We start from the raw sequence: 19,772 nt of genomic DNA on the forward strand, positions 1-19,772 counted from the left end.
ATGCCCTCACCCTGGGCAGAGCGATGGGACGGCATGTCCCTCCCAAAGACACCTGTGGTGGAGACTTGGTGTTGGGGCCACAGTACTGCACCCATGCGAGCTCAAGTATACACCAGCTTACTTCGGCCAAGACTTCCCTGACGGGGAAACATCCAGCCACACGCCAGGCATTGCTGCCGTTCCCATCGAGGTTACTTTGGTGAAAAGTCTTAACAGTTCACTGAGTTTTTGATAAAGAAGACTCCTTCAGAATAAGCCAAGACAACAGGCCACAGTGGGGTAAAGAAAGTGTTTTCCTGTGGTCTGTGAGGGCTTAAAGACAGTGGTTCCAGCATTTTTTAACTGGAGGCTTAGTAATCAGGAAAACCTTACCAGGTTACTTTGGGGGGGCGGTGCTTAACTACTCCAGCTATTAACTTTTCTTCTTCTGCCCTAAACTCACTGCAACAATAGCCCTGAAATAAGCCCTGAAAAAAGCCAGCTTGATAGGCTCTAAAGCTGGTTGCAGAGTAAAAACTCCTCATCAAACACCCCAGGGCCATCCTATCGGGCTGGCAGTCCACAGGCTCCGTGGCCATCTACTCAGAGGGCAGGAGCTTCCCCACAATCAGGGCACATGCTTGGAACCTGGACACCAAACATCATGGGTGGTGGAGAACAAATGTATAAAAATGAAAGGATGGGGCCCTTCGTGTCACTTAGCAACCGGATAAAAAAGTCACCAAAACCAAAACAGACAATTCACTGAGAATAACTTCAATCTATAAAACATGCTCTGGGGCCGACTGGACAGTAATATCCCAGTGAAGCTTAGGCGTCTCCCATCTGCATCCTTCCTGTGTGGATGTGCAGGACTCTTACACCAGGGCAAAGAGGACTTCCTCACCATTCACGACGAGCCTGGCCTTGTGTGAGTAGGTGGAGCCGAAGTGGTTGGTGATGACACACTGATAGCGGCCCTCATGCCCGAAAGTGACACGGCGCAGGTGCAGGATGGTGGTGTACTCCATCACCACCCCATCCTGCGCACGCACGTGGGCAAAGTTCTCCATGTCGGCATTGGCCAGGACCTCGTTGTCCTTCTTCCAGGCAAAGGTCATTGGGGAGCTGCTGCTGCTGGCCGCCGAGCACGTGAAGCGGATGTCCTTGCCGACCACGGCCATGGTGGGCTCTGGCTGGGTGATGATCTGTGGCTTCGGTAGGTCGTCTGGGGAGAGAAGAACCAAATTTAAGGCTCTCAGGACACACGGGGACCTCATCTTTCAGTGTCCCTGCACAGCCTCCCACACTGTCAAGGCCAGGAAAATCCATGGATATCTGGCTTTATCCAGTTATAAACCCATGAGCAGTGATCACCTCTGTGACCACATTCCTTGATTACAACGCATCTGCTATTACTCATGTACCAAAAGCATCGATTTTAGGAGTTTCCACGAGAATACTACACTTGGCTTCACTTGCTTACCTTAACACAAAACACACTAACAGACAGGAACCACCCTCCATGACTGCACAGACCTTACCATAAACTTTACTCCAAAGGAATGGGGGAGAAAGCACTTCCAGAATGTGAGAAGAGCTCTTCCAAAACTGCACTTCTTTAATGTAGGGAGAACACTAGCAAAAATGGTTGTAATCAACGGTTTCAGAATTCTGGAAAATAACCAAAGGCTGTAACAGCCCATGAAGGATGGACTCAAGAACACGTCTGAATCTCAGGAAGAAAAGTGAGCTTTGTGGCATTCTAACTTAAGTCCCATCCCTCTCTCCCCTAGCCTTAAAACCCAGCAGCGTAGCAACCACTGAGAGGGGCAAAGTAGGTTTGGAGCCCCCGCCACCCCCCGCCCAAAAGCCCCATCCTCTGAGCTGGCATGATTGGATCTGATGTAGTTTGCTGAGCAGGGAAGCCCTCCCCCTGGGCTTCCATTTGATGAAAACAGTCAGCAGGCACTGATGAAGCACTTTCAGCTGGAGCCAACAAGACACTGGCTGAAAAACTAAAAAGGAAAAGCAGTGCGTGAAATGTTGACGGTGGGCTTTGAAAAGGTCTACTGTGTTCCTGAGGATGTAGAAGGCCACATGCATGTGCAGCACCGTATGCTTGCCCAAGAAAGGCATGAGAGGATCCTAATTTCTTACCTGTGATTAGGGATCAGCGCAAACAGGAAGTGGTGGCACACCCCCCCAGCACACAACGTGGATGCTGGACAAAGGATGGGAGACTTTCTGAAGTGATCTAAGGACTGTCTGTCCAGGTAGTAGCTAACCAGGGCTACTGGTTACTGGCGGCATCCAACAGACTTTAAAGTATTTGTCCAGAAATTGTAGTAACACAGAGAACAACAACAAACCAAGGGGAAGACAGGGAATCTGATGCCCAGAGTTGCCACATTATTTTAAAGACTCAGTTTCCAACAAAAAACTATAAAACTAGATAAACAGGAAAAAAAGCAGTCAGTGGAAACTGAAGGAAGCCCAGATCTTGGACTTTTAAAGACCTTAAAGTGGCTTTATAAATATGTTCAAAGAACGAAAGGAAATCATGTCAAAAAAAATTAAAGGACAGTATGTGAATACTTTCCCACCAAAGAACACCAATAAACAACTAGAAATTATAGAAGTAAACAAAACGTAAATTTTGGAGGTTAAAAGTATATCTGAAATGAAAAATTCACTCGAGGGGCTCAGTAGCCCAAGTGAGCAGGCAGAATTGGTGAAATTGAGACTATCCAATCTAAGAAACAAACAAACAAACAAAAAATGAAGGATAATGAACATTCACAGAGACCAGTGGGACAGCATCAAGTGTAACAACGTAAAAATAATGGGAATCTAAGAAGGAGAAGAAACAAAAACAAGGCATTTCTAGAAATAATAGCCCCAGACTTCCCAAACTTGATGAATAGGCATCTACACATCCAAGAAGCTCAAAGAACCCAAATAAACTCAAAGCCCTCACCTGGAAGCTTCACAGTCACACTTTCAGAAGTCAAAGACAAATGAATCTTGAAAGAAACACAAGAGCTGCAACCTATCACACAGGAATCCTCAATGACATGACAACTGATTTGTCATCAGAAACCATGGAAGGCAGTAGGAAAGCATACTCAAAGTCCTGAAACAGACTGTCAACTAAGAATTCTGTATCCAGCAAAACTAACCTTCCCCAAGTAAGGGAGAAATTAAATCACTCTCAGATTTACAGACAAATCACCCAGTGGAAATCACTGCTACCAGACCTGTCCTACAAGAAATACTAAAGGGAATCCTTCAGGCTGAAATGAAAAGACACAACAGTAACTGAAATCCACACAAAGAAATAAAACACACCATTAAAAGTAAACACACAGGTCAGTATGCAAGGACAGTCTAAGTGTATTTTTGTAACATTCTTCTCTTCCTGATTTAGAAGGCAACTACAAAGAGCAATAATCAAAAAGTGTTGATCAGGCTTATGATGCATAAAGATGTAATTTATATGACAACAGTAACACAAAGGAGGAGTTCCACAAATGGAGCTTAGTTGGAGCAAAATTTTGCATAATACTAAAGTTATTAATCTGAACTAGATTGTTTTAAGGTGTTAATTATAATCCCCACAGCAACCATTAAAAAAAAAAAAATCAAAAAAGGCAGGGATTACCAAAATGGATAAAAACCCATGGCCCAGCCATTCACTATCTCTAAGAGACACACATTAGATTCAAAGTCACATATATCAAAAGAGAGCTACAGTGTCCACACTGATGTCAGATAAAATAGACTTTAAGGCAGAAATGGTGGGGCGCCTGGGTGGCTCAGTCGGTTAAGCGGCTGACTTCGGCTCAGATCATGATCTTGCGGTCCGTGGGTTTGAGCCCCGCGTTGGGCTCTGTGCTGAAGGCTCAGAGCCTGGAGCCTGTTTCAGATTCTGTGTCTCCCTCTTTCTCTGACCCTCCCCTGTTCATGCGCTCTCTCTGTCTCAAAAATAAATAAATGTTAAAAAAAAAAAAAAGACAGAAATGGTTACTAGAGACAAAGTAACTTTTTATAATGTAAAACAATCCATCAGGAAGACATAAACATCATAAACATATATGAACCTAACAGAGCTCCACAAAACATGAAGCAAAAACTAACTAAAGAAATGGACAGTGCAACAATAAGTTTGTAGAATTCAATACTCCGTGTTCAATGATGGTTAGAACCACTAGGCAGATGATCAACAAAAAAGTACAAGACTTGAATAACACTATAAGCCAAATAGACCTAGCAGACATCTATAGAACTTTCCACCCCCACAAGAGCAGAATAAACATTAATTTCAAGCACACATGGAATACCCTCGAACAGAGACCATATGTTATGCTGAAAAACAAATTTCAGTACATGAAAAAAGAGAAATCCTACCCAGTGTCTTCAATGACAATGGAATGAAGCCAGAAATCACTATCAAAAGCAACACTGGGAGTCTAATTTGTGGAAATCAAACTGAACTTCTGGAAGTCAAAGAAGAACTCATAAAGGAAATTAGAAAATACTTTGAAATGAGTGAAAATGAAAACACAGATACAAAAACTTAAATGTTGCAGCTAAAACACTGCTTATAGGAGAGATGGAGAACTGTCTACATTAAGGAAGACCTCAAATTAATAACCTCACCTTCCTCATTAAGAAAGCGGAAAAACAAGCTATCCCCAAACCAAGCAGAAGAAATAATTATAGAGCAGAAATAAGAGAAAAAAGGGGGAAAAAAAATCAATGAAAAGTTAGTTCTTTGAAAATACTAATGAAATTGAAAAATCTGTAGACTAGCAGAATGGGGAGGTGGGGAGAAGATACCAAATACTAAAATTGGGAACAAAACTTACCACCTAGCCTCACAGCAGCAAACGGGAATACTATGAATAATTTGTATGGCAACAAATCAGATAAGCTGATAGATGCACAAATTCTAAAAAAGAAAAATTACCAACACTGACTCAAGAAGAAACAAAATCTGAATAGATGTTAACAAGTAAAGAAATAGGATAATTTTGGTGTGCCTGGCTGGCTCAGTTGGTTAAGCATCTGACTTCAGCTCAGGTCATGATCTCACAGTTTGTGGGTTCGAGCCCTGCATCGGGCTCTGTGCTGACAGCTCAGAGCCTGAAGCCTGCTTCGGATTCTGTGTCTCCCTCTCTCTCTCTCTGCCCTCCCCTGTTTGCACTCTGTCTCTCTTTCTCTCTCTCAAAAATAAACATTAAAAAAACTTTTTTTTTTAATAACTTAAGAACTTCCCACCAACAAAAAGCCAGACCCAAATGGCTACACTGATAAATTTTTCCCAAAATTTAAAGAATATCACTAATCCTTCAGAAATTCTTGCAAAAAACAGATGAGTGAACATCTCACTCCACTGTAGGAGTCAAATATTCCCAGACAACAAAATCAGACAGAAACCCAACTATACACCTGAGTACAGATGCAAAAATCTTCTACCGGTATACCGGCAAAGCAAATCCCACAACATATAAAAAGGATTATACACCACAACCAAGTTGGATTTATCCCAGGAATGCAAGGTTGGTTTAACACCCAAAAATCAATGTACCATATCAATAAAGGTCGGGGGCGGGGCACATTATCCTTCAACAGATGCAGAAAAAAGCATTTGACAAAATTCAACACCCTATCATGAAAGAAATACACAACAAGTTAGAAATAGAAGGGGAATTCCTCAACCAGGTAAAGGTCATCTACGGAAAACTTACAACTAATACCATATCCAACAGTGAAGGACTGAATGCTTTTGCCCAAATCAGGAAAGACAAGGAAGTCTGCCCTCACCACTTCTAGCCAACACTGGAGGCTCTACCCAGGGCAATTAGGCAAGAAAAAAAGAAAAAACAAAGAAGCTATCGAGACTGGAAAGGACGAAGTACAAGTGTCTTTTTGCAAATAACATAACGATCAAATATAAAAATCCTAAGAAATTCAGTGAAAAACTACTAGAATTAATAAATGATTTCAATACAGATGCAGGATGCACTCATTCACTGTTACTGGGAATAGGCAGTGGTGCGGCTACTGATGAAGACAGTCTGGCAAGTGTTCAAAAAGTTGAACAGTTCCTGTATGACCCACAATGACATTCCTAAGAACAACTTAGGAAGAGAACTCACAAAAACTTATATATGAACGTTAACAGAATTATTTAGAATTACCAAGAAATCCAAACAACCGAAATGTCCATCACCTAATGAACAGCTAAATACATGTATATCCATACAATGTCATATTGCATTAAAAAAAATAATGAATACATAGTAACACATTCTGCTAGGTTAAAAAAAACCTAGTCACAAAAGACCATTATTATAGGATTCCATTTATATGAAGGTCCTCAGGGACAGGGGACAGTGCAGTGACTGCCGTGAACATGGAGTTTGTTTTACGGATGATGAAAATATTCTAAAATTAGGTGGTAGTGAGGGTCACACAGCTTCCCAATACTCTAAGCACTACTGACTGGTACACCTGAAACAGGTGAATGTTACAGTGAGTAAATGATACAACCATCATCACAGTCCCTGAAAGTAATTTAATCTCCCTAAAAAGAAACTCCCTACCTTTCAGCTATCATCCTTTCTCCCTCCACTCTAAGCCACCAGTAATCACTCACCCTCCTACCACCCCTGGAGTGGCCCTTAGATGGGATCCTATTCTGGACATGCCATGTGGATGGAATCATACAGTGAATGGTCCTGTGTGACGGGCTTCTTTCACTTCAAGTGTTTCAAGGTTCATCTGTTGTGTGAACAATTGCTGTTTATGGCCTGATGATATCCCAGCGCCTGGCTCTACCACGTTTTATTTATCCACTCCGGGAGTGGTGAGCATTCGGGTTATTTCCACTCTGGCTGTTACGAGTAATGCTGCCACGAGCATTTGTGGCCAGGTTTTATGTAGATATATTTTTGTTTCTCCCCAGCATATAGCTGGGAGTGGGTCACGGCTTAACTGTGTTTAATTGTCTGAGAAATTTCCCAACTTTTCCAAAGGGGCTGCACCACAGTGCACTCCCACCAGCACTGTAAGAGGGTTCAGACTCCACCCTCCTCACCGACACTTGTTGTTGCCTGACTTTTTGATTCTAGCGATGCTGGTGGGTGCAAAGCGGTTATATTTTCCTTTTATAAAAAAGGAGGTGGAGACTCCCACACAGCTTAAAACTTTGATCTCCTGCCAAGTGTTTTCCTGATGCCCATTCTTACGTGACGACGGGTTTGGCATCCTGCGCTACCATGTGGAGGTGGGCTAATGAGTGTGAACTGCCGCGGGACGTGCCAGGGCCACCGGCCGGAGGCTCGGCACAGCAGGTCACAAGTCCGACCCTGGCTCATCCAAAGGGCAAGATTATGCCCTGTGACAGGAAAAGGGAGGAAGGCGCAGGAAGCCCCACTTCAGGGCAGCTAGTTAACAAATTAATGGTCAGGGCCCAGGTACGTGATGAACAATGGACGGCACAGTCATCGTGTGCTACTTGGAACACGAGGCATGCACAGCCCGACATTGTGCACGGACGTTCTCAGAAGACTGACCACTAAGAAAACACCGGATGCTTTTAAGGCTTCTCGCTGGACTGGATCAGCACAAAGGAGGGCGAGCCTGCTGGCAGAGGTGGTGGTGGGTGGATGATGGAAGGGGGCACTTGTATCCTGAGGTCAGCAGGCACACTGGCTCTTGCCGTGCCCAAGGAGGAGGCTGGAGAAGTGGACCACAGGGTTGCCCGCACTGCTCGGGGTGCTCCTGGTTAGGATCATCAGTCACACCCAGGGCACAGGGGCAGACCCGGGAGGACAGAAGGCAGGAGGCACTCACAGGAGTTCTGGTCACGCCTGGGAAGCTCACCCTCGCTCCTGCTTAAAGCAGGGACCGGAAACCCTCCAAGATTCGTCTCGTTCTCTGACCACGTCTTACCACGAGGCTGCGCATTTCCATGTGAGTGCGGCGTATGGCACGCAGCGTGTGCACAGCCTCCAGTCATTCAGCATCTTCTGTACCGTTTGCAACCAAACCCGGATCGCGACCACCCCTGGTCCAAAAGATGGCAAGACCCACGCTCCAACAGTCAGAAGGAGAAGAGAGCTCATAGCTACAAGTGCAGATTTCAGTGGTTTGGAGAAACAGCAAGAGTGCAAGTCAACAACAAGGAATTATTTTTACGACACTAACTGTTCTCCTGAGACGTGTTCTTCCTGTATTTAACCTTCCATTCTTGGGGCTGGAAAGAAACACACATCAAAACCCCAGCCTCAGACACAGAGTAAATTCACAGCTAAACCCAGGCACCAGAGCCGTCTTGAGATGACACAACTTTCGTCCAGTAACCGGTTCTCCTGATTTGTTTTTTTTTTTTTTTTTTTTTTTTTTAAATTTTTTTTTTTTTTAACGTTTATTTATTTTTGGGACAGAGAGAGACAGAGCATGAACGGGGGAGGGGCAGAGAGAGAGGGAGACACAGAATCGGAAACAGGCTCCAGGCTCTGAGCCATCAGCCCAGAGCCCGACGCGGGGCTCGAACTCCCGGACCGCGAGATCGTGACCTGGCTGAAGTCGGACGCTTAACCGACTGCGCCACCCAGGCGCCCCGGTTCTCCTGATTTGTAACCAAACCAAGTCCTGCTCCATTCTCATTAAATGCATGCACTCCAGGAACCACATAATGAGGCGACTCCACAGTAAGTACTACGTGTGGTTTCAGCGGGAAAGAACTTGCATCCAGCAGCTGATTGGGAACCACGGATTGGGGTTGACTCTGATCACAGAAATCACTCCCATAATGAGGACTTCCTCCTGGCCTCCCTGCCCTTCAGGAAAGAAAATCACAGGGACGGCCTTACCACACACGAAACTCTCCGGCGGCACAGAGAAAATGCTCTGGCCCTTCAGGGATTCCGGGTGGGCACAGGTGGCTGTCACGAAGGGCTGCAGCATCCGGCCCAGTAACCACGGGGGCAGCCACTTCAGCTGGCAGTCGCACAGGAAGCTATCACTGCTGATGTGGCTGAAAGGGAAACAAAAGGGACATGTGAGGTGTGACCTCCAGAAAGGGATATTCCCTCGGCACACAGACTCCTCCCCCAGTCTCCGCTGATCGGCTTCTGTCCTCAACACCAGCCATCTGGGAAGGGAAGAGATTTTTCTCCGTTCCTCTTCAGTGACCCAGAGCAGCACATATAATCTACCTGGAGATTTTGATAAAACGATGCTCTGGCTCAGAAGGCTCGGGGTGGAACCCAAGATGCGGCACTTCTGACAAGCTCCCGGGTGATGTGGACACCGCCAGCCTCAACAACGCCGCGGCATACCAAAAGCCCGCAGTTCACACGCGTCCCAAGACGGGCACACACTGCTCCTGTGTGACCCTGGGGGCACCATCTGACCTCCTCCAGATTCTGTCCACCCGACAGGGCTGAGGAGCACTGTGCCCTCTCTGCTTTTTCCCACCCTCCTGATAAGCCACGTGGAACTTCCAGATTCATCTGCAATTTAGCTCTCGACTCTCAGGTCCTGAGGAGGGCTGTTTTTCTATATTGCTGTTAGTTTTCATTTGGCCAAGCTCCATGTTTTCTTACGTCCAGACGTAAGCCCTGCCAACACGGCCCCCTCTTGTTTGTGGATCTCTACAGCACCGCTCAGGAGGCCGGCAGAATTCGGCTCCGCTCCCTAAATAGTGCTTGTTAGTTAATTGCCACTGCCCAGGGAGCATGAGAATGCAACACTGGTTTTGTGAGGCTCCAACCAAAACAGAGAATATTTTCTTTTTCATTTCTCAGCAACTGAGGATCAGCTTTTTAAACAGAAATCGGAATCACCATCTCAGCGGACATTCCTTCCTGAGGAGTCACTCGAAGATAAGTCAACCGAAGAGTCTAGCTGCCCTGTTCCTGGAAGAGACCTCAAGGCTGTGAGCTAACAGAGGTCAGCGCATGGCAAGGGTGAAGGCACGCGGGCTCCCCTGTCATGAATCGCCTCTGGTACAAGGTACAAAGTACACGGTGACAGAAGGGGTGCCGAAGTGTACTTAGATATTCCACAAGGGGCACCCGGGTGGCTCAGCTGGTTAAGTGTTTGACTTCGGCTCAGGTCATGATCTCACGGTCCGTGAGTTCGAGCCCCGCGTCGGGCTCTGTGCTGACAGCTCAGAGCCTGGCGCCTGCTTTGATTGTGTGTCTCCCTCTCTGCCCCTCCCCCACTCACACTCTGTCTCTCTCTCTCTCTCTCTCTCAAAAAAAAATATGTTAAAAAAAAAAAATTCCACAAGCATCGCATGGGCCAGGATCCTAGCAATAGCCTCCACCACCCACCATTTCCCTCAGAAATCTGCTCTTCCTTCCTGTTCCTCATGGTTACCAGATTTGCCATCTTATTAAAATCACTTTTGGAAAGTGCTTTTTCAAAGACTGAAATAATTGATCTCAAAGCCATGCTAACTGGGATGTCTGCCCACATCAGACCTTTAAAGGTCAGCATTTGGCTTCTACTCTTAATTTTTTAATTTTTGTATTTTTATTTGACAGGCAGGTAGCTGTGTGCTTAGAGCTATCTCCCGGAGGGCTGTCGTACTGTGGAGTTACCCAGGTAGCATGAGGGCTCCCCCAGCTGAGCCTGAGAAGTGGCTGGTTCCGGCCCAGTACCTGGGGGGCTACTCCGGGCCGGCTGTGGTGGCAGGTGGACTGGCTGCCGCCAGGTACCACACACTGAGCTTCAGTGACAGAGGGACAGGAATTCTGTCAGAAGCGCTGTCACGAGCTCCCCATCAAGCCAGTGATGGGCGCGACTGCCCCTTTCTGGGTCGGCAGCAGGAAAGCCTGAGTAGAGTCTAGAGGAAGACGCTGAGCTATCGCTGTGAGGCTTCAGGCACTTGTGTGGAGGACGGTCACAGGAGCAAACTAAGGAAGGCCAAGTTGACAGTGATCCTTGGTCACAGATGTGTGTGGGAAGGGTTACTACCTTTAGGCCTGGCTGGCTTAAAGATGTCCTACCTCTCCCACAATGAGGCCCACCTCACACAGAGGAGACCAGACCTCAGAAAGGGGTACTAAGGGTGTAGAGATAGCTTTTCTGAAGAGCGAGTCAGGACCAACAAGACAGACAGTGAGGACACTGACACCCTGACCTCCCTCCACATGCACACATGGCTTTAAGGACAAAGGTGAGGTTGAAAGGCTGGACCAGGAATTGCCAGCAACCCCGGGGCTTTGCAGATTTCCGCTACTCTTCCTGCTGGTCAGCTGCTCAGGGGTGCGGCTCTCCATGACTCCCGCCTCCGGCCGTCCCATCACTCTGCTGGCTTACGGTGCATTTTCATGATTCCAACTCAAAGTGTGTTTCTAATCATCGCTTGTGGAAATTTACCCAGAGCATGACTAAGTGCACGGTACAACCTGCCTTGATCAGATGGAGGAAGAAAATGACCAAGTGGAATTAACCGTTTCTCCCAGCAGAGGACTGGGCCCAGGGCCAGCCACGGCTGGGTATGTGCAGCGAGCGACGGGAAACCTAGGCAGGGGCCAAGGCTGAGCCTCCAGAACCACGCCGAAGCAGATTTTGGGCGTGGGGTGTGGTGGAGGGTCCCAGTTGCCTAGAAGGGTCCAGTCCTTCCCGACTAAGAAAGTATCTCAGAAAACCTCAATTGTTAAGGAGAAGCAGTCTTCTCTCCCTGTCCTTCCCTCTTTCTCTTACACCCTCTTCCCATCTAATGAGATTACTTCCAACATTATATTTGACAAGTTGCAAACACAGAAAAGTTGAAAGAAATGCACAGTGAACACTTAACCATTCTAAGACCGTGACCCTTTGGAGAAGGCAGTTCTAACTCAACAGGCCTGAATCTCACAGCTAAGTAAATGCCATGAGGCAGGTGCCTAAAAGACCTCCTCTCTCCTCACCCAGAGGAATATCACCAGGGGCCTGCTTTGCTTTTAAAGTATGGGGACTGCGCCTCCCTACTCCCCCATTTCTCCCGAAGGCCACCAAGAGTGGCCTCAGGAATGAGGATGAGTTCAGGATGCACAGATGGCTGCCCTCTGTCGTCTACCCTCCATCAGCACTTCTGAGAACCAAAAGCCACATCTTTCAGGGACTAGTATTACAGCTAGACTTGGCGGCAGCAGAATCAGATTAATGCACAGGAAGAAGAAAGGAAGCTTGGGTGTTGCTACCTGCATACCCTGACGAGCTCCTCTGCCAGAGACTTGGGCACAGGCTAGCTCTTCCAACCCCGTGACCCGGGGGCCCATGGTGAACATCTATGGTCGCGGCACCACCACCTATGAACCACTGTGGGGGCCTCGGAACAGATGTGGGCTGGGCGCCACATCACTAGTCCACAGTCGCCTGTGACCACCCCCCAGATATCTCTGCCTCACTCACAGGCCACCAAACGCGGCAAAGAAGCCACTCTCAGTATAGGTCCTCCATTTTAGGCAGACCTAAATGATGAAAACTTGCCCTGACATCATTTCAGGAATGATCGCCCATTTTCTAGAAGAAAGTTCATGTCCCCTAGAGCAGCAGTCAGTAAGCTACAGCCTGCCCTGCCAGCCTGTTTTTTAATAAATAACTGACTGGCACACAGCCATGCCCGCCTATTTGTGTATTATTTATGGCCCATTTCTGCTACAACAAGGGAGTCTACTTGCTAATGACACAAACCCTATGGCCCACAAAGTTGAAAATTCCACGTGACCCTTTAAGAAAAGGTGTGCTGAGGGGCGCCTGGGTGGCTCAGTCGGTTGAGCAGCCGACTTCGGCTCAGGTCATGATCTCGCGGTCTGTGAGTTCAAGCCCTGCGTCGGGCTCTGAGGAAGCCTGTTTCAGATTCTGTGTCTCCCTCTCTCTGACCCTCCCCCGTTCATGCTCTCTCTTTGTCTCAAAAATAAATAAACGTAAAAAAAAAAAAAAAAAAGAAGAAAAGGTGTGCTGACCCTGATCCAGAATAAGCCCCCAGGGGGCACCGCTTTTCTAAAAGACAGCTTACACACAAATGCTAACAGCCCCATCTGTTACATATATTGACACATCATGGAATCAAGGCGTTTCTGACTCCAAATTCTCTAGTCATATTAACCAGGACCCTGGAACCCCGGGTACTTACAGCTCTTTGAGATTCTTCATTTTCACAAAGGCATCAGACTGGACAGATCTGACTGCATTCTCTCCGAGGTTCCTGCAAAAGAACACTTTTCAAGTACGGACACACACTCCAGGCACCCTTCAGGTCAGCCACCTGTTTGAGCCAAGAGGCTCAGGTGGCTTCCGGGAGAGTCCCGGTTTCCCCAGTGTGCTGGCCGTGGCTGTCACCTCCCAGACACTGGCACAAGCACACGGAACAACCTTGGAACCAAGCCAGCCTGAAGGGCAGCATCAAAGCTAACGGTGAGGCCGGCTCAGCAAGTCAACAAGCAAAGCTTTACCAACAGAATTCAGGTCCACCTTGATTCCAAGGCCAAAGGGACTAAGAATCAAGCACTAGAGGCATCTGCCCTCGATGGTGACCACACAAATGTGTCCGGGCTGGCATCACCCTCGTCCTCCCGGGCTCTCAGGGACAACCAGGCCAGAACACCTCCCGGCTGAGCCCAGCGTGTGCTCGGCCCCGTGAAGCTGCTTCAGTGGGGCCGGGAGCCTGCGCCAGGAACGCACGCTCTCACAGAGGTGAAAGGGAGGCCGGGGCCTGTGGAGGAGCCAGCGCCAGGGGGAGACAGGGTTGGAGGACGGGGGAGGGTATCCAGTCGGCAGCCGCATTCGTTAGGAACTCACCGACCGGCCATGTGTTCTCTAACTGTTGCTGGCATAGGCAAAATAAAGGCCAAAGTTGAAGCTGACTTATAACAAGAAGGAAGCAGCTGGCGTTTCCAAATAGGCTGTTTCTCAGTTTACAAAGATGTGATTAAATTGCTAGCAGACTTCCCCGGCAGCCGCATTTGGCAGGCCTGTGGGTCAGCGAAGGTCTGGTGAGATACTCACAGGTGCTCCAGGCCCTCCAGCCCCGAGAAGGCTCTCTTAGCCACGGACTTGATCTTGTTTCCAAACAGAGTTCTGCCATTTCCAAACATCATCCAGAGACAGGGAAAAAACAAAACGCAGAACCGGAGGGGAAGAGACAAGGGAGGAACGGGAGAGAAAGAGAACACACAGTTAGGCCAGTGCCATCTGATAAGTCTGTCCAGTGAGGGGCAGGTGGAAATCTGACCTACGTAGAGACTACGGGTCCGAAGTATGCAGGCCTTGCCCTTCTGAAATGAAATGCTTTGATCTTTATTAGAATTTAACGTGATGACAGGATGCACCATCTCGCCTGAAAAGGCTCCTTGCGATGTTTGTGGAAATCCCCTCGTCCAGCCCGGGCTATGCCCAAGGACCCAAGGGCCTCGTGAGAAGGAGGGGACTCATCACTGTTCCCATGAGAGGAAGCAGAGTCATGGAACGTAATGAAAACTGGAACTAAAATCCGCCACCCTCTTCTGAAAAGTGGGGGTGAAGTTTCCCCGAGCAGGCAAGAAAAGGGCAGGAAAACTGGCCTCCATCAAGATGGCTCCCCAGCGATTTGCACTGAGACATACCCGAGCAGCCAGGACATGGCCACAGGGAGCTGCACCCCCGCCTCTGGGAAGGCCACTCGGGGTGTGCAGGGCATGCCCTGGCGCCGTGGCCTCTTAGCAAGAGCCCAGATCTTAAATGATGCCCATGGGCCCAAGGTTCTTTAAATCGCAGACGCGTCCTAAAAGGTCAACCTCTGAGGTTATCTAATACCCAGACCCGTGGACTGCCTACCCATGAGAAAGGGCTCCTACTTCCTGGCACTTGCAATCACAACTTCAACGGCAACTCCTAAGAGTTTTCTCAGAAACCAAATTCTCGTCCCCTGCAGTGCACATGGAAGAAACGAAGGCTTCCTCCAATGGGCTACATAAGCCAACGGACTCTCCAGTCTGTTTGGGGGATGAGGGGTTGGGGGGGGGGGGCACCCAGAATGCCTGGACACTGGGAACGAAAAGCATCCGTGTTCCAGTTTTCCCTCCTCTGACAACAGCCGACTGGGGCACTCCCTCTACCTCCTGTAGGTGCGGGCAGCCGTGAGCCCCTGAGAGTCATGCTGACAGACACATGGACTCTTCAACGTGACGTCCAGCCAGACTACCTAAAGGGCTAGTCAGGAACAGGGAATGCTGGGAGCCCACTCCTGCCACATCTCACCGGCTCTGGGAGGGGGCTTCGTAAGGGGGCACTGCAGACAGCCTCCGGAGAGCAGCGGTCTCGTCTGGGATCCCACCGAGACCCGTGTTAAGATGGGGGTCCCCCGAGGGAAAACATCAAGTACCAGCCCCTCCCTGAAAAGGGCCAGGAAAGCAACAGGAGCCTCGAAGAAAACCAAAGATGGCAGGGCGGCCCAGGCGGCACCTGCCACATGGGCCCCGAGCGTCACCCCCCCTGCATAGGGCTCCCGGCACCACCTACACAAACCCTAGGATGCCGCCTTCGGGAAGATGGGGTCACATGCAGACAGACCAGGCCAGTGCCACAAACCACAGTAGGTGCTCCCCGCCCCGCCCCACTGCCCTCCAGGGCACCGAAAGCCTGAGGGGAACCTGCAGGGCAACCACAGGAGCTTCCGGGTACCCCCACTTGATAACGAACAGACCCCTCCTCTCGGAGCCTGCAGCCTTCGGACAAAGCCAGCACCTCCTGCCTCAGGGAGGATGGAGCGGTCCGAGACCACTCTGACTGCTCCTTCTCTCGGAGGCAATCTGCGTATTTCCACTCTCTCTCCATCTGAAGCTTTGATTCTCAAACACACAGCCCAAACACGCAGAAGTCCGGTGGCCACACTAACTCTCTTCCCCTAACCACACAACTAGCCCGGCAAACACCAGCACACGGCACCAAACCCAAGTATCTGCAAGAGCCTGCCAACTTCTCACTTACTCAGATCCCCCAGGCCGGGTCACTGTGCTCCAGGCCCTAGTAAAATGTATTAACTGTTTAGTGAAATCTCCCGTAAACCAGATCCAGGAAAAAGCTGTGCTTTATTTCATGCATTACGTATTAGTCACACTGACCTCTTTTACAATGAGGGCAGACTGTTATTTCTAATGGTAACAATAGCAATAAAACAAATTCTCAATTACGTAGGGGCTAATTATCCTGCTGTGGGATTAAAATAGCCCCTTACTTTCTCTAGGCGGACATCTGGGGGCTGGGGCTCAAGCTGGCAGACTGGGACAGTTTCAATAAAGGCAGCCGTGCGCAGAACGGATGGCCGGGGCCGCGGGCCGGGTGGTGCTCATTCTGTCCACATGACAGCGGGCAGCTGAGACTCCACTGTCCCAGATCAGGGGCTCCCAGAGAAGGGACCGCAGGGCCGATGTGCCTCACACCCCTACCTCGGTGCGGACAGCGACCCTGGCAGTCAGCTGTCCACTCCTTCGTGCATCTCTAGTGCTCCCCAAGGCCTTTCAGCTCTTGCTAACACCGCCCAGCAGACGCCAGGGGAGGCCTGGTCCAGCTCACATTCACCTCCCCACCTCTCCTCCACCTGAGACACTGAACAGCACTCCGTGGGCCCTGCCATCGCTCTGTGAACACACGGGGGAGGGCGATCCTGCCCAGGCTGCACGGGAGAGGCTTGGCCTCGTGGTCCAATTCCAGGTTTCCTCTAACGCTTCCCTTCGCGCACGTCACGGCCCCGCCCCGAAGAAAGCCATGGAAAGAGCTGGAACCACGGGGCAGGCACTCACACCACTCCTCGTACACACGTGGTTAACTGCTCCTCTCTCTGCCAATCTGTGTTCCAGAAAGCCTCCCTCCCTGCTCACATACTAGGACGCTGTGCACACTTCCCAGGAGGTCTTCCACCAACATGATGACGGGGGCCCCAGTGGGAGGTGAGCATACTGACCACAGGTGAGCAGGTAACACTTGCCCTGCCAGGAAGCTCCGGTTTGAAGAGCTGTCCACATGGCTGTGTTCAGCAGGCGGAAACATTACGAGCAGGACAGCACCCACCACAGCTGCCCAGGGAAGCCTTTTAAGGCTCTGCTGCTCCCGTGTTCCCTTCTCGGCAAAGATTTTAATTTAGGTCTGGCCTCTTCTGTGACAGGAAGGTCCTCGAATGGGTGAAGGCAAGACTTTCTCCCTTCCCATTCTCAGGTCCCCGAAGACCTGACCCCAAGGGCTTCAAAGGCAGGCCCCACCAGGTCCAAGGGACCCAGCACCGACCGCAGCCCCACTGCTTGAATGAGTCCACGTGACGTGACCGCTCTCGAGAGGCAGTCCTTCCCTGTGCTCACACTCTGCCCTTTTCTAATGGATCCCGACACGCTTGCCACCGGGCCGCTCAGTAAGGCAGGGAGATGTGAGGGCCACATTTCCCGGCCACGGCCACGCAAGAGAGCGTCCAGGCAGCGCGTGGGGGAGGTGGGCGGGGAGGAGAGCCAGGCGGCACCGGTCCTTTCCTTCGCTCTGCCGTTAACCGTTTACTCAACACCTTCCATACACCCGGGGGAGTGGTTTTTACCCAAGCTACGCGCCACGATCACGGTGAAGCGTGGGCTTTCCTTTCCTCCCCTTTCCCGGGGAGGACACTGCACACCACAGGCAGGTGGGGGAGCATCGCGACCCCCACGGGTGCCTGCTTCGTCACCCAAGGGTGCTGGTACTACTTCACCTCTGTCTGCTGCCCCTTCCCCAGCCCCATGGGCTGAACGGGAACCCAAGTCACGGGCATCACAGCATTTGTTTTTCCATCCGGGAAGAGGATTCTTTTTTTCTCTTGCGACGTAACCACAGTACCGTTCCGCCTAAACAACTATATATATTTAATCAGATTAAGCAACTACTATCTCCATTCCCCCAACTGTGTGTGTCCTCCCTTTATTTTGGAACCTGCCAGCCCCACAATTTTGGTCAGCGAGGCTGGGGGGGGGGTGGGGAGGAGGCTGGAGGTATCGTATTTCAACAAGGTTCCTGGAGTCTCAGGACCGGGTTGGTGCGGAACCCGCGCTGCCTTCCGGGAGCCTGTGTCAAACAGCACAGAGCAAGGGAGGCCCGCGGACTTAGGATCTCAGGCAGAGCTGCTGACCCTGGTCCAGCGGGTAAAAGGACGAGAGAACACAGGGGAACAGGCGGCAGCATCAGGCTGGACTCTGCAGAACCAGGAGTCCCGGCACAGGTACCCCTGCCCCTGCAGGGCAGAGCCTCTGGAGACACGTCCACCGCCCCCCCCCCCCGCCCCGCCCCAGCCCCCTGTGCACACACTCACACCTGGCCAGGCAGGCCCCGGAGAGCAAGGCCTCCGCCCCAGGGGCACAGCCGCTGTCCCGTCCCAGGGCTTGCCGGGCAAACTGACTAGGAGGCGGGGAGGAGAGGGCGTTTTTTTAGGGAAGAGAAAGGAAGACAGAGACATGCTGGAGAAGAGTGAGAATCCTGAGACAGCCAAGAGAGCTAATCTTACTCTGAACTCTGAGTATAAATGGTGTGAAAAACCACACTTTTCAAAACCACCTCTACAGAAAGACATCCACCCCACCCCCGACAGGCTGTTCCGGAACCTTCCGCCCCGCGGCTGCTTTCAGAGTATCTGCTTGACACTCGTACTGTGCTCAGCTCGAGGTCACCCAAGCAGGCCCGGGGAGGTTGAGCGGTGACTGCCTCTTTCTGTCTGCCCCGGACCCTCCCTCGGACTCCCCTGCCCCGTCCCAGAGGCTCCTGCGGTGGCCCACTCAGGGGGAACAGTGTGGGCTCCAGAGCCAGACCGGCCGGTCCCGACCCTCCACAGCGTGTGGTCTTGGGCAAAGGCCCTGCACCCGCGTTTCCTCAACGACAAAAAAGGTTGCATAACAGAGCCTAACTCACGAGGTTGTTGGTTGTTAGATACAACACATGTACACAAATGCCTTGCACAGTAACTGACAGCTCCAGGAGCCTTAAAAAAAATAAAAACATCAGAAACCGGGAATAAAAACGAGTCATTACATTACCTGTCGTAATGACTGTTTCTGTGTGACGTTATGACTGACCACAGAAGTACTGACCAAAGACTCAAAACCGTCGATGGCACTTGGCTTTAGACATCTCACACAATTTCTAGGAATCGAGTAACAGGGCGAGACTCCTTTTTGCAAAGCAGGACAAAAAACTCAGCCATTTCCCGGTCAGTCACAAATTCAGCGGGACAGAAAATCCAACAGGCCTCTGAACACCGGATCTTCGGCCCCAAAGGAACCAACGCCCAGGGCAGTGATGAGACCACTGGCCACAGAGAAGCTGGGACGTCTTGGCTCTCTTATTCAGACTTTGCTTCCCAAACAAAGGAAGATAAATGGGAGCCAGCCCTTCTCCAGCTGGGCCCACGAAAGAGGCGGCACGGGGGAGCCTGAGAAGCACTGTGCACCCCCTCCACAGAAAGGCCAACGCCGAGATACTCACAGTTTGCTGAGACTGTCAAGCCCGGTAAAGGCGCCACTCGTGTCCTCTATTGTGCCCGAAATCTCGTTATGGTCCAGATCCCTAGGGAGGAGACAGAGAGAAGGCTCACCATCCAGCCTGAGTTCTCGACCCTCTTTAACACGAAGCGGGAAAATAGACAGACACCCGCTCTGTCACCCGATGCCCAGCTGTAACGTACGGCCAACACGAGTGTGGCCACTGGGCCACAGGAACCCCATTCTGCACGCCTTGCGGTGTAGCCTGGCCTTCTCAGCCTTCCCGCAAAGCCAAGGCACGCCTCAAACTCACAGCCACCC

The 19,772-nt window shown here is 50.3% G+C and overlaps 1 protein-coding gene across 2 annotated transcripts in view; it reads right to left on the minus strand.

Annotated features, from left to right (window-relative positions):
- The window catches only part of LRIG1 (leucine rich repeats and immunoglobulin like domains 1), a 115,771-nt gene that overhangs the window by 5,550 nt on the left and 90,449 nt on the right, over window positions 1-19,772 (minus strand). For both annotated transcript variants that reach the window (XM_047096195.1, XM_047096194.1), the window contains exons 9-13: window positions 19,456-19,536; window positions 13,996-14,067; window positions 13,124-13,195; window positions 8,865-9,028; window positions 887-1,207 (exon numbers count right to left, since the gene is read on the minus strand). In XM_047096195.1, coding sequence (XP_046952151.1) covers window positions 887-1,207; window positions 8,865-9,028; window positions 13,124-13,195; window positions 13,996-14,067; window positions 19,456-19,536 — 710 coding nt within the window. The remainder of the gene's footprint in view (window positions 1-886; window positions 1,208-8,864; window positions 9,029-13,123; window positions 13,196-13,995; window positions 14,068-19,455; window positions 19,537-19,772) is intronic.

This window comes from Lynx rufus, unplaced genomic scaffold (assembly GCF_022079265.1).
Source record: "Lynx rufus isolate CCGP_SWC_20201006 ecotype Redwood Valley unplaced genomic scaffold, mLynRuf1.p SCAF_4, whole genome shotgun sequence".
NCBI classification, from domain to species: domain Eukaryota; kingdom Metazoa; phylum Chordata; class Mammalia; order Carnivora; family Felidae; genus Lynx; species Lynx rufus.